Below are 16258 nucleotides of genomic sequence, written 5' to 3'. Positions count from 1 at the left end.
CAGAGGATTGAGGCCTTGGTTGAACATTCACTATCTTCTGAGGCATTGCCACGGATGAGTGCATCATTGGCCTGATGTATAGATATTTGTAAAAAGCTTATTCTTTTTATTTTTTACATGCAAAATCCTTGTTTTTTATGGGAGACCTACTGGGATTGATTTATGTCCTATACGCTGCCTATTATGATACGCAGAACTCAAGTCATGGTTTTGTGCTTTTCCCATTTTCCAATGCTCTGTAAATATTTTATTATAAATGTCACCCACTCTGTACATGCAAAGCTTTCTTACGACACATGGGAAATTAATTGCATTCCCCATTAGTAGTGTCATGGAATAATTCAAAATTCATAAAAGATATTTACAGTTGTTAAGTTAATAGAAAAATAATGTCCCATAAAACAGGATGTAGCGAGAAGTGCATATGGAAAATTTATGCAAAAATTAGTTTTCATAATGCAACTTGTAAATTGAGTACTTGGGCTTAACAGAAATACTTATTGACGTCTTGACTGAGCATTGACACAGGGAATCCTTGTGCCAGTATACTATAGAACTATAGAAAAGATTTTGCTATTTGATTGATTCCGTTTGATGTCTGTGAAACTACTTTTCTAAGCTTGCTTAAGTAGTAAAATATTAGAATAATTACAAAAGAGTATGGAAATTCTATCAGGCACCCATTTACTAGCCAAGGATGTGAAATAAGAAAGTTAATGATGTGGATGTTCAACAAGTAATTTGACGATCAATTTACGGTAAATCTGTATATTTTTTTCTGAAAAACTTTAAATGAAATCAAGGATGAGTATGGCATAATTACTGGTAATTAGTATCGTTGAGTGGACAAATTTGAACTACTGTTGCTGCGTATATGCTTTAGTACATACAAATCCTACAAACCTTATAACGACATTTTTAAAAGTTGTTCTTTTAGATTTCACTACAAAATTTAAACTAAAACTGTAAGAAGCAAATAAACTCTATTAATTAAAAACTGCTCACACCTATGTGATTTGGAGAGTAATTGACAATGGCAAATTTTTAATTGGCTCATCTTGAATATAAACATGTATTGACAAGGGCAACCTCTGCTTATGAATCTATGAAGGTGAATAGTTGACAAGGAGAAGCTCTAATTGCTTCATTATTCAGGTAAAAATGAATAAAGGTGAATTCAATTTGTTAATTAAAACATTGAAGTGCCCCTACTTCAAGGTAAAACAGTTTTATTTATTTTTAACAGATGTACAATTCAAAACATGTATATTTAACGATTTTTTTAGATTAATCAATAAGAATTTGGTTTAAGTGTACACACCCTATACAATTGAGTCCATCAAATTTGTGCCTAACAATTGTGGAGATAATGCGTGCATTGATGGTCCCATAAGTCATTTTGGCTATTCAAATGTAATCTCCACCGTGAAAATCTTATAGCCTTTTCTCTTGAGCATAACCCTTTTAATACAATAACCTTAAAATCCATTTTTCATTAGACAACTTTATAATTTGAAATATGAAAATGCAAAAATGGTGGAGACCATTATGTTTCTCTTGAAATCTTTATCTCCATTGAAAGCACAATTCAAAATCTTTAAAAAAATGAAAAAAACATTTGTCATTGGATATATTCATTCTAAATTTTGCTAATTAATAGATATAGCTTAAGTCCTAACATACCCCTCAAGGAACCCCATGACTACGAGTGGGAACTAGTTGTTTGAATAGGCCTCGAGCGAGAGTGATGAGATTGCAAAAGGAGGTGAAGACGAGGATGAGGATGGTGACAATTCAAATGTAGATGATTGGGGAAGTTCAATTGATGATGAGATGGACATTAGCTATTGGATACGTGGTTTGATGTGTGGAGCTCAAGCTTTGTTGCCACATCCAATAAGATTCATAAGTTAATGATCTACTGGTGTTAGGGATTTTGTAGGATGCGAAATAGGTCTCTTCTAGTGCCTTTGGCTTGGGCCTTACAAAAGGTTTCCTTCTCCCCCCTAGTCTTGTGAGAGAGGTTAGTCTAAATGTAGTGGTGTTTGGTCCCATGGTTTGTGCGGAGTCTTAGTTTGCCAAGGTTGTGGTCCTTTGACTTCTAGTGGTGACTCCATGTGACAGTTTATCCATGTTTTGGGTTTGGGTCACTTGAGTGAGTTTGAGGTTGGGTGTTTAGATGTGGTCTAGCCTCCTCCTTTGACTATTTAGGGTTAGTGAGTTCATTTCATTGTGATAGGGGGTTCCTCCCCTCCCTTCTCTCCACCTTGAATTCTTGGGTTAACAAATCAATAGTGCTTCTTTTGTCATTGTTCTTCTTTTTGTTCTCATAATTTATGAAAGAGGACCATTTAGAATTCTTAACCATGTTATTGACATATCATCTTCCAAGTTGGCAAATACTCTCATGGGGAAGTTTTTAGGGGCTAGGCCAAATGTAAATTGTTGATATTTTTGCCATGCCTTGGCAAAAAAACAACCACTAGGAAAGTTTTAGCAAGTGTCGTCAAGTTAAGATCTTTGGTCATATGTTCTATTAGGGGACTTAAGTCATATTTTGCAAAGCTTAAACAAGTGAAAAAAAGTCTTTGGTGCTTGAGATGTAGGGAAGGGAATTTTTTTTTCATTTCTATTAAGTTTCTTGCCAAGTTTCATGTTGAATTCCTCTCACAAAGTTATAAGGCACATAGAGTGAGGAGAATAAGGGTTTCCTATTGATTGGCATTGAAGAAGTACAAAGAAGCTCATGGCAAGGCGTGAAGCCCGCAATTGGTTGCTTCAACAATGACCTACATTGCAGGAATTGATCAATAGTTTATGGTACATTGAAGGAAGTTACAAAGATCATGTTCTACATGTATGCAATTTTTGCATGATCCCTTTTGCATTTTGCCAAGTATGCATTGTTTGGTTGGAGATTTATACCTTACAATAGCATATTCTTTCTTAAACTAGATGAAATAACTTCAAGCAGTTGGTAGGATTGGCATCTATCAACCAAAAAGAGTGTGAATAGCATTGATTTGGTTCTCTATTCATGTAGAATCGATGGAAAGTTATGAATATTCTGTTGTTTCTTCATGGAAGTATATAACATATACACCATTATCTTCTTATGCTAAGGAGTGGGTAGCAAGCTTGAATTTAGGGGGTTGTACGTGAAACTATTTGAAGTATCCGGTTGTTATTTGTATCTATGAATATTTTAAATAAATGCAGTTGACATTGCATGTATTTTGAGTTATTCTAGCTTGATAGTCCATCAATTGAAAGCTAAGTCATAATTCTACTTAGAGGACATTAGTAAACTAAGACATGAATGGCATTTTGCCTTTCATACATGCTTCTAGATCAGTACTTTGACAAGGACAATCTATCAAGGGTTTTCAAGCTTTTCAATATTGAAAGCGCAAGATAAAACTTAATTGCAGTCAGAAAGGGACAATGACAATGGGAACATGATGAACTTATCAAGAAAAACAATATTGAAGTTGCCATAGACGCTAGTTGAAGGACATGGTAACTCAATCACAATAGTGACAATCCTAGACCACTAAGGAGGAAACAAACAAGTGAAGGGATTGTCGACAAATGACAATCAACGAATTCATAGTCAAGTGTTTACATGCGAGAGAAGAAAAACACAAAGACAATGCATAATGAAGAGCTTTGTAATCATTATGAAAAATGTTGGAAGAGTAGGATGTGAATCATTTTGAAACATGGAGGTTTATTTATCAAATGGTCAATGTAAGCATTCAATGTGAATATTTTCAAAATCCTTTTAATGCCAACAATAATATCCGTTAGTAGATTTTTATTAAGAACCTCAAATGTTGTCATGGTATTTGTGCTAATATAGGATCTAAATCTTATCAAGATCTTGAGTATAAGCAAGAGGTAAGCAAGCCAAATTAGGGGATACCAGCCTGTGCACAAATGAAGAGGACAATCCCATGTAAAGAGCAGTGTATATGATGCGAAGATCCTGCCTAGTGCAAGAAGATGTATATTGCAATCATGACATTGAATTCATAGATTAGATAGATGTGACAACCCATTACCAAGTGAGATAGTGATAGTCCATTACATGTCACTGACATGATAAGGAAAAAGGTGCAACACAGAAGAAAGGTTAAGGCTAAACAATGCATAAGGGGAAGATTTCTAAACATTGTGCCAATCCACAATGATGGTTATATAGATGAAGTTTAGAGATTAAGTAGTCTCAAGCAAGAAATGATTGTCAATATTATGCTTGATAGGGTATGATCAAAGCATATGGGATTTACATTTTGACATGAATGGTAGATGTGAGATTTTGTTCTTAACAAATACTCCACAAAATAAGAATGATGAAGGCATGAAGTGGATGAGAAAGAGGGTAAACATGATAATATTTAGACTATAGAGAAGTGATAGTGAATGGCAAGATATTTGTAAGAAATTAGGTCTCAATCTATTATGAGTAGTGCTATACATACACAATTAGTTAATAAAGTGATCACTTAAGACATGCCATTGAAAGGTGTTGATGGCATGGTCCATGATGATTGCAAGATTGGATATGGAAGACACATTAAGATGATACATCTACCTTGACAATGAATAGGGATAATTGTAAAGTGAATGCAAGAGACCTTATTGGCACTAAGAGACACAATCACATTGGGAGAAAGAAAATGTTTTGCAAAACTAGAGATTGCAATATAAGATTGTACACATGGAGAATACATACTTTGATGACTATATAATGTCAATATGATGAAGGCAGTGATGAGAGATACAGTTCTAGTAGTGAGCAGTGCTAATGATGTGATAGTTCAAAGGGTTTCATAGTATCTATACATCAAAGATAATTCTTATTTTACTAACCTATATGCAAGGGACTTCATGGAATATTTCATAACTATATGCTTGCACAAGTGATATATTTGTGAGGGGTGAAAAGATAACAATTCTATGTTATAATAATGAATAACTAGAGATACACAATTACATGAAGAGACAATGATGAGGAAGCCATAAGGAATAGATCATAGATGCATGGTCAAGAAATGAATCATGACTCAGTGACAAGGTATGATGAAAAGCATGATGACAGTCCAAAGAGTAGAGAAATGACAAAAAGGCAAGTCATTTTATTAAGGGGACTAGAAGCTAGTTCAAGGATGTGGTATAATTATTTGGAAGTATCTATATGAAAATCAATTGTAAAGGGATAACAATATCAGATTAAACTTATTAATAGTCCTCTGATGATTTAAATCTTCAAGACATGTAAGACAAGAATCCATGATAGACTAAGATCAAGAAGGGATGTAGCATGAAGTGAATTCATTAAGAAACAGAGAACAAGGGTATAGTAGATTAAACATGACATAAACCTCATGGAGAAGCTAATATATGACAAGTATGCAAATTACAATCCAATGATGTAACGAAAAAATGGGATAAAGAAGCCACTAATAATGAAGACAGGTGGAAAATCCTACCCTTGAAGGGCCCCCTAGACCCTCCCAAGGTATTTAATCATCTCCAAGCCTTCATGCACATGCCCTATTAAATTTTTTGAAAATGTTGCAATAGTTGGGAGTCAAATGACTAGGTTTTTTAGTGGCTTCTTCCAAACATCTAGGCAATAGTTCTAACAATAGTATAAACTTGAGGAGAACATATTTGAGTAGTTGCAAATATTTTAGAGCCTTTATAGGAGGTATTAAGGGAGAAGTTAAAAAGGTGAAAACCTATCTTCTATAATGCACTTAAGAGAATTTGGAGGTCTCAAACAAGAAAACACATCTACCAATGCCCAAGAATAAATTTTGACCCAACTATATAAGGCAAGGCACATGTCTATCATCCTTGATAACATATTCTTGGTTAATAGAAAGATGATGTAGCACAAAAATGGAGTACACGCAGGCTAGTTTGGAGTTAGTTCTTGCTTTTCTTGATTTAATAGTGTAACTTAAAGGACCTTTCTTTTTAGTTTGGACAAGCATTGTAGCTTAGAAAAGCAGTTCCTTTATATATTTTACTATCCATTGCAATTGGAAAATCAATTATTTTGGTAGAACAACTAACATTGTAACTTAGGTTGAGAGAAACAAAGCATTCTAAGGCTTATTCTTTTTATGTACACCTCTTTCATCAATAAAGGATGAGCATTTTTGCCTTCAAAAGGCTATTTTTGCGTAAGAAATGAATGATTGATGTAACTTATATGATGATATATAAACTTACTTACATTATGTCTCATTTCTCAATATCTGCAAGTAGAAAGTACACATATTATGTTGGCCATAGGTTATGTTGTTGATTCAAAAGGGTGTTAATTGTGAAAATATGTCATTTCCCTTTAAAATCATGAATGTACAAAACCTCCCCATGACATACTAACACATGAATATGTCAAAACCATGATTTGTGATTTAAATCATCTTCATTGTTGAATTTAAACTATGTAAGAAACAACAATGTAGTTTTTAGTAACAATTATTTCCTACATCACCCCATGGAGTTTAGGTTTATTTTATGTCATTTCCTATCTCTTTTCCTCAATATGATCAACAAGAGAATAAAGTAGTTGGAGAAGGCGATATCCAAGGGAAACAACCCTTTTTAGAGGTTCACTCTAACCTATGGGAAACCCTCATGACTTGGATTGATCCCATGCTTCACCAGATTGCTGAGTAGAGTACTTAGCTAGGGTGTATATGCGTGTGATAACAATTTTTGGCACTTCTAGCAGGACATTTTGGATTGTTATAGTCCATAAATTTTCCATTTCATCGTTGATGTTTGTTGTGTATATCATCAATTTTTTCCTTGAGAGGCAATATATTCATATGCTTGATGACTCCAAGTTCAAATCTATTGGCTCAAGAAAACTAAGTGTTGCTACGTTCATTTCTATAAAGGAAATAATTCTGATTTGCTTTCATTTCAAAGTATTTTGGAGTTGATCTCTAGCTTTTGAATGATTTAACATGTGAAAATTTTAAGGACAATATGTATTTCCATCTCCATTCCATGAAAGTGCTACACATGTATCCCTCTTATAAACTACTTCACACTGAATATGTTGCTCTAGTTTTATCCCAAATGACCTTGTTACATTAAGTTACCAACATTTTACTAATGTATACCACCAACCCCCCCTGCTCAAACCTCTTGGCAACTTGCATATGAGTTTACTCAACCCCAAGAAGGTTGTTTTATCTCTGAATGGTCTAGCTACTCTCATAGTCAGCCTAAAAAAGTTGACAAAATCAACACAAAAGATATAATGTTGAGCTTCTAAGAGAAGTTGAAGGTTGTTGAAAGAGAGAAAGAGTTTAATTTGTAGGAGTTGGCTAATCTAGTTCACCAACACCAACAAGAGGTGGAGATATTGTTGGCAATTGACACTCTATTGGTTAGGTTTCATTATGTTGTCATTGATGGCAATATGATTTTGGGTTTCGGCTTCACATGGTGTACCGGTAGGCAATTCAAAGACTTTACACCAACACCAACATGATAGAAGTTTTCTTTGATCATCGACAATGCAAGCCGACATGGTATAGTAAAAGTCATCGGTATTGGAGGTCGACACATCTTGAATCCGACATCGACAACTTAGTTTAATGCCTTTTCATTTATGTTATATGGCCGACATGTAATATGATATTTTATATATCCTTGTAAGTCGACATTAGGCAAAAATTTGTATAGGGTATATAGGGGAGATTGATTAGATCATTTTGCATGAATGAGGAAATAGGTATAGACATGTGGAATGGATATATGGATGTGATGTAATGTGAAATATATAAGAGAGACTATGCATGTGAGCAATTCATTGTAAGGGTTATTCCGACACTGAGGTTTAGGGTTTTAATCGGAACAGACAGAGCTTAAACCAAAACTATATTCTGACATAGAAGATGCTATATTAAGCAATTCACACTTCTCCAGATTGTTGTCTGGATTGTTATGTAGTCAGTGAGGCTCCTATTGTGATAAGCAATGTGCTCTATGTTGTAAGCCTTCCTGCAAGTGCAGGCCCATCATATATTGTAATCTCTCTTCATATGGCCAGTGGATTGATATTGTGGGTCACAAATCCCATTGTGGTTTTTCCTGTTTGAGGTTTTCCATGTATAAATCTGCGTGTTATATTTCTCATTTATGTGTTTGGCTTATTGGTTGCATTACTTCTTTCAATTATGTTTATACCAGTATACCGGTTGGTGTATGAACGTTTTGTTAAGGATAAAATCTTCTATTTCGGTATAACACTAATTCACCGCCCCCCTCTCAGTTTTATTGGTTTCCAACAATTGGTATTAGAGCATTGTGCCTCAGAGGAAGTTTAACAGCTTGAGGAAGATCCTGAAACCGGAATCATTGAACATGGCTTTGGAGAAGCAGCTTGAGATGGCACTTGAAGATTATGATGCTGAAAGATTGAAGAACTTAAAGCTACAAGATGATTTGAATTCTGCTAAAGAATATATTCTTGTCCTACAAGAGAGACTATCATCTGTTCAAGCTAGGAGGAAGGAACTTTTGCAAAATCAGGATGATGAAGAGAAAAATGCACTTAAGGAACAATGTCAGAAATTGAGTTAGGGGACCATGGTTATGAAGAGTGAAATGCAAACTATGACTATGAGGTTGTCCAAGGATATTGAGGACAAAAAGAAAAAGGAAGAAAATCTTGTTGTATCCTTGAAGAACAAATTTGAAGAACGTGGTAGGTTGACTCATGAAAATGAGATATTAAGGTCTAATTTGGTACAATCCCGGAGCAATGAGAAAGAGCTTGAGAGACAAATGACAGTATTGAGAGATGACTTAACTGCTGCAAGTGAGTACAAAGAAAAATTCAAGATCAGCTCAACACAACTTGATGAGTTACTGAAGAGACAGAGGTAGATTGGAGATTCCAGTGGACTTGGATTTGAGCAAGGACAGAGTTATGGTATTGCTAATGAAGATCAAAACCATAAGGCACTGGTAAGGCAATTCAATGCTTATAAATTCAATGGTAGATGTTTTGTTTGCAATATATTTGGTCACATGGATAGGCAATGTAGAAATAGAGCAAATCAGAACCCTGATTCTCCTCCCGATAAATGTTCTAAATGCAATAAAATTGGTCATAAGACAGAAGATTGCAGAATGAATGTAAAATGCTATGCTTGTGGAAAATTTGGACATATGGCTAATCAGTGTAGGTCAAGCAATTCCATCGGTTTTAGCAAGGCAATTCATAAGAACAATGTTACATGTTATGCATGTAATGAAGTTGGACTTATTGCTAAGTTCTGTAGAAGCAGAAATCCACCGGTTGGCAATGGAGGATCAAATGATAAAGGCAAAGAGAAAGTTAATGAAATCCAACAAGATCATACTCAGAGATGGGTTAGAAAGACTGAAGAGCAATCATCAGATGGGAATGTCCTAGTTACCTATCCGGCAGAAGAGACTGCTCCTGCACCGATAGTGAGCTCATCCGGTAACTAAGGCATATGCCTTAGGGGTAGGCAAATTTCATGGAAGATGATGCATATTCCCTTTGAGTAGATTTTGGAAGATGTTCCAAATATTGGAAATGATTATTCGGTATTGATATATTGAGAGCGAGATCTGGTATCATTCACCGGTAGTCATTTATGTTAACATAAAATAAGGGTTTTCTCGATGGATAAAAGGTCGATTACACTTCATTGTTATTCACCCAACATTCAGAGCAAATTCAGAGTGATTCAGAGCGATTTAGTGCAATCAAAAGCTATACAGAGGTGATCATATTTCATCTTGAGAGATCTCACCAACATCTGGAAGGATTTGTTAAGAGGTTTTCACCGACAGTGTTCTAAAGTTATTTTTCTTGAATCATGGAATCAGGATCATTATCTGCTCCTATATTCGTTGCAAATCCAGTTGTAGTAGAAGTTAAGGAATGCCCCAGACCAATTTTCAAATAGTATCCACAAGTGGCTACCAAGGAAGATTCGGTTGGAGCGTTTTCTTGCATCCCGGAGGGAGTGGTATATGTGGAAGATGTTAGGGCCTATATTCATTGTCATATAGAGGACCTAGGCACTTTAGAGATCAAGGGGATGTATATGAATGAACTCATGGAAGAATCTGGTAAAATCAAACCGGCATATCAACACATCGAAGATCTAGGGTTCACTGATATTCTAGATATTCCGGAGTTCAAGGATGAGATTGTCAGATATGTACTAAGCAGAGTACATGGGGAATTCATATGGCTGGATCGACCCTACAAAATCACTAAGGAAGCCATCCAACCAATTACTAGTTTGCCATCGGTAGGGAAACATCCGAATAAGAAAGTATCAAATGAATTTGTAAGGAAGATCACCGGTGCCACATCAGACAAGAGATGATAGCACCATCACTGACATCAACATCAAATTCAGAAGCATGATCATAGGTTACAAGGTAACTCAGTCTAGCCGACTGAATTCAATTTCAAGTTCATGCATTTTGCCTGCTTATAGGATGATGAGAGAAAATATCAAGTTAGATCTTTGTGACTGGATGCTCTAGGAGCTATTGATCAATTTAGGGAAGATTCAAGGTGAGAAGAAGGGAACCTTCCAATATGGAAATCTGTTAATCTGCTTAATGTCATACTTTTTGAATGATACTCCTGGTTTTGGAAGGAAGCAATGGGATTTTGACATCCCGGTAGGAAGATAGCTAAAGAAATCAATTGCTGCATTGGGAAGTCTTAGAGATGATAAGGAATGGGGTTACTTCAAGGCTTTTCAGAAATCTATGAGGTCTAGAATAAGGATACCTGAGAAAATAGTAGAGAAATACTCTACTGACATTTGTTTCACGGTTAAGAAGGATGTGACTCTCATGGAGGTAGTCAAGCCTTGAAAGATTTGGATAGAGGAAATGGGCTATGAGGTGGATGCATTAATTCTTGACGCATATGCTAAAATTTTAATTGATACAGATATAGATGAAGTAGAAAAACCTTGTGGAACAACATAGCAAAAGACTCTTGAGGTTGAAACTAAGTTCAACCGGAAGAAGAGGGAAAAACAAGAAGGCAAGGCAAGAAATTTTGTACAGGAAGTTTCAAAGGACATTAAGGAACTCATTGATGTTGTCCCGGAGAAAGGGAGAAAGAGGGAGGATCTAGTAGTTCACATTGAACCTGTGACTGCAAATTATGAGCCTGAAGATGACACACCATTAGCATTCAAAAGTTGTGAGGAAGAAACCAGAAGAACCTAAAGTGGAAGCAAAGAAACAACCAGTTAGGAAGGTCACCATCAAATTACCGACATAGAAGCAGGCACCCAAGGCTACACCATCAATTGCATCTGGTGCTGCCAGAAGGAGGAAGAAGAGTGACATTGATTTGGCACTTGAGACTGGTAATGTAATAATTATTTCGCCTAAGACTTGTGCTGAAAGTGTAGATGAAATAAGTAAGGATGGGATGCTGAAAAATGTTAAGTCTTATTATGATACATTTGATGATGATGAACATAGAGAGGTAGAGGAATCAATTCTTATATATTTAGATATCTATAATATTAATTAAAATAGAAAATCAAATACCGGTAGAGCTATACAACATGTTAGATGCTAGAAGGTTATCTGCAATGCAAGAAGATAAACACATTAAGATGCAAGAACTTTTAGCTATATGTGTTTCTATAACTCCAGATGAGATGGAGAAGATAATTGAGGCTGCAGATAGGAAGGATTTTAACAACAAACATAGAATAACTAGCCTGATGTTAGGAAGGATGAATGAGATAATAAAGGAAACACAAAAGGGTTGGATAATTTTTTTGGGAGAGCATTGAGGATTCTTCACTTCACCGGAGACAAAGACTGATACTGTAGATACACGGGTTGAAGGGAAAGGTAAAGGAATTATGGGTACTTCACCCTCAGTTTTGAAAAATATCAAGATAGTGGAAATTGAGCCACCAGTTAACACAAATGCATAGACAAATACTGAGACACCGGTTAATACAGAGTACATTGTACAAGATACTAACATTAAGGACACATGTCCTCTGGATACTAATGTACAGGTTGAGGATATTGTTCCTATAGAGGAACCAACAATTGCACTGACTGCACCAAGTGGCGAAGCCACCGATGCAAGTGAGGAGGCAATAAAAGTTAAATCACCAGAGAAAACAGGGGAATTCGGTAGGGAACCAGTTGCTGACACATCATTGTTGACAATTGACACTTCTCTAGCTGAGAAGAAAAACATCACAAAGATGAGTCCCACAGAGCTGATGATGATGGCTGCTTAGAAATTGATGAAGGAGGGAACCATAGACAAAGGGATTATAGATCAATCCATAATTGTTTTGCATAGATTGGTCCCAGAATGTAAGATTGAGAATGAAGCGAGCCATTCCGACAAGCTTAAGGCTATAACATAGCACATCTCTAAAGATTTTTAATTATTACAACAGATCTCTAACAAGCAAGCACTTGAAAAATTCACTTTAGCTAAGAGAGCCGCTTTTGATTAGATCATTGACAGAGAGAAGAAAAAGATTGAGGAGAAGTTAATTTTGATAGAAAATTCTTTGAAACAAGGTACTAACATATTCAGGGTATGTTTCAATACAAAGATTCTTATAGCAAAAGTAGATGAAAAGATAAAAGAGGTACAGGATAAAATTGCTAGTATTGCTAACTCTTTTGATGGACTAACTTCACTGACCACATCTATTGATGGACAAATTTTCACCTTGGAGAATCAAATTTCTTCTCTTGAAAAGGAAAAAGATAAGATCATTCGGAGAGCCAAAAGTCTCAGAGGTTTGGTGGGTCCAAGATTGGATTCACTTGGTGTACATAAGAGGGAATGGATGGATATGCTTGGTAAGCCCACATTGACAAAAGTTAATGAGAAAGAATCACTTGCATATTTACTGAGTGGACTTGTATCTATCTCTAACACATTCAAAACTGGCTGGGATACTTATGTGGAGTTATTAGAGAAAGCTTACCCAAAAGTCTTGAAATTGGTCAAGCTCCGGTAAGACATTTTTTTTGAGGTATTCAGTGTACAGTTATTATTCTTTGACATATTTTTTTTTGGGCATTGATGTCAAAGGTGGAGTAGTATACATGTGAAAAATAATGAAGGGTTGCATACATTAGGGGGAGTTACAGAGTTTTTTTAAATTTTGGAGTATTGGAGCCTTTTTGCATATTTAGCTCAGGGGGAGAAGGGCAGGATGAAACCGACAGTTGAAACCATGACCATTTTTCACATGAGTGTTTCCATCAATGCCAAAGGGGGAGATTGTTGGCAATTGACACTCTATTGGTTAGGTTTCATTATGTTGTCATTGATGGCAACATGATTTTGGATTCTGGCTTCATATGGTGTACCAGTAGGCACTTCATATACTTTACACCGGCACTGACATTGACATGATAGAAGATTTCTTTGATCACTGACAATGGAGGCCGACATGGTATAGTAAAGGTCATCGGTATTGGAGGCCGACACATCTTGGATCTGACATCAGCAACTTTTTTTAATGCTTATTCATTTATGTTATATGACCGACATGTAATATGATATTTTATATATCCTTGTAAGCCGACATAAGGCAAAAATTTGCATAGGGTATATAGGGGAGATTGATTAGATCATTTTGCATGAATGAGGAAATAGGGATAGACATATGGAATGGATATATGAATGTGATGTAATGCGAAATATATCAGAGAAACTATGTATGTGAGGAATTCATTGTAAGGGTTATTCCGGTACTGAGATTTAGGGTTTTAACCGGAACAAACAAAGCTTAAACCAGAATTGTATTCTAGCATAGAAGATGCTATATTAAGCAGTTTACACTTCTCTGAATTGTTGTCTGGATTGTTATGTATTCAGTGAGACTCCTATTGTGATGAGTAGTGTGCTCTAGGCTATAAGCCTTCTTGCAAGTGCAGGCCCATCATATATTGCAATCTCTCTTCATATGGCCACTGGATTGATATTGTCGGTCACAAATCCCACCATGGTTTTTCCTCTTTGAGATTTTCCACGTATAAATCTGTGTGTTATGTTTCTCATTTATGTGTTTGTCTTATTGGTTGCATTACTTCTTTCAATTATTTTTATATCGGTATACCGGTTGGTGTATGAATGTTTTGTTAAGGCTAAAATCTTCTATTCTGGTATAACATTGATTCACCCCTCCTCCCAGTGTTATTGGTTTCCAACAAATACAAGGAAAGGAGAATGAGGAATCTCTTGTAAAAGATATTGTTGGTAAAGAGATGTATGTGAAGCTATTTCTTGTCTAAGTTCAAAGACTAGAGGCCCAATCAACTCCTTATATTCTGGGTTTCAAACAAGATCCCCTTGGAACAATACATTAACTTGCAAAAGAAGAGGTTCCCAAGTACAAGTTTCAAAGTTCTAAGTAATGTGAGACTCTTGAATCCTCATGTAAGTGGCAAAAGTTTGAAATTCTAAGTTTAAGAGGGTCTCAATTCATTCCAAATTCTTACACATGTATAAACACAAAGTAGTATTCCTCAAGGATAGCCCCCTTGAGAGATTTTACTACCTTAGGAAACTCCCCAAACTCCTCAAATTCCTCTACCGAGTGAATCTTCTTGTCCGAGTACCATCTACCTTTACAAAAGTGGGCCCATTGTTTATCAAAATGGTTGGTTAAGTGATAAAATGAGGTGTTTATGAAGATATAATTACTTGTCCTTCATGAGGATTTTATCCTTGCTTGTGTTAGGAAAATGGTGTCTCAACCTTGTAATAATAAAAAGTTACTTCATAAAAACATAAACCTGTGTCACACTTTTATAAAGGAAATGGCCAATGCTGATTCAACTTTTCAAATTGAATCAATAGAAAGTGAAATATATGTTTTGAATTTTGAAATGATGTAAACTAATAAAATGTTTTTTTTTTTTGTGTATTTTATGTGGTGTAGTAACCGGTTAGGAGGGAGCTGAAAGAGGTCAATTCGGACCAGGCAACAAGAGTAAACACAATGGAAACAATAGGATATGATGGAGGCAATGCAGAAATGAATGAATTAGATCAAGAAAACTAATTACAAATAACCTGTAACATCCAAGATACAAGATTCAACTCACTAGCCTATTACATACATGCTCAATTATAGAATTGGTCAACTCCGAACCTCTAAATATCAAGATATGTCTTCTATATTCTTCCTAACTAATTTATGATGCGTAATTACATTGATTTATATGGTTAAGAGGGATCTGAGTTGGCCCAAGAGGGATCAAATGCCAAAGAACAAGATCAAACGTGTAAAACACCAGGTTGGCCTCTGCCAAAGAGATTCCTCTGGAAAATCCAAAGGATGAAGTGTGGAATAGAGGGAAGGTCGACCACATGCCAAAGAACATTGGGATCAACAAACTGAAGCTCCGCAATCTACAAAAGATTCACTGATAGCAAATAGGTCCAAGCGGTTCTGGTGTTCTAAGCCACAAAAATGGCTCTGAATCTGGAAGCGATAAATTGCTGGAAAATGATCCAAACATCTCATGGTTTAGGAATAAGGAAGATGATCATGCTCATAAGCAAAATCCAGCTTCGCAAGATTCAGTGAGAAAATGCAGAAAGGAATGTTGAAACTGCAAAATGCAAGATTGCCAAGAACCGGAGATGCTCTTGCATTAGACATCTGGGGTTGTTGAAAAATTGAGTCCCTCACTTTGCTGGGGTCAAAGGAAAACCAAGGTGGTCTACCTCTTCCTAATAAATCCAAGATGAATCTTCAACTAGTCTATCCTTCCATTTCACAAGATAATCCTTGTATTGGTTTCTCCTAGTGCTATGTCCAATCCGATTGTCCAAAATATCTTCAATTTCTGATCTGGTTCCTTTTGGGGTAACTGTTTCTCCAAGTCTGCAATACTGTCCTCACTGAATTCTGATCATGATACTGATGTAGATCTGCAATGCTGAATATAGGTGAAATACCCAAACTATTTGGTAGCTCCACTTCATATACATTTTTGAAACTTAACTTCCTCAAGATCTTACAAGGTCCAAACTTCCTCATCTGCAACTTGCTATAGGTTCCAACTGGAAATCTTTCTTTTCTTAGATACACCATCACTTCATTGCCAAATTAAAATTCCTTATGTCTTCTCTTCTCATTTGCTTTCTCCTTACACTCGTTGTTCATATCCTCCAAATGTTGTTTAACATGAATATGCA

The 16258-nt window shown here is 35.8% G+C and overlaps 1 protein-coding gene across 1 annotated transcript in view; it reads left to right on the top strand.

Annotated features, from left to right (window-relative positions):
* Positions 1 to 571, top strand: part of LOC131052714 (uncharacterized) — a 44273-nt gene extending 43702 nt beyond the window's left edge. The window contains exon 8 of the mRNA XM_057987305.2: positions 4 to 571. Coding sequence (XP_057843288.1) covers positions 4 to 75 — 72 coding nt within the window. The 3' untranslated portion in view covers positions 76 to 571. The remainder of the gene's footprint in view (positions 1 to 3) is intronic.
* Positions 572 to 16258: the final 15687 nt, after the last annotated feature.

The sequence above is a fragment of the Cryptomeria japonica genome, chromosome 8 (assembly GCF_030272615.1).
Source record: "Cryptomeria japonica chromosome 8, Sugi_1.0, whole genome shotgun sequence".
Taxonomy (NCBI): Eukaryota; Viridiplantae; Streptophyta; class Pinopsida; order Cupressales; family Cupressaceae; genus Cryptomeria; species Cryptomeria japonica.
Note: the sequence above shows the minus strand (reverse complement) of the source record. Positions and strands in the feature narration are given on the sequence as shown.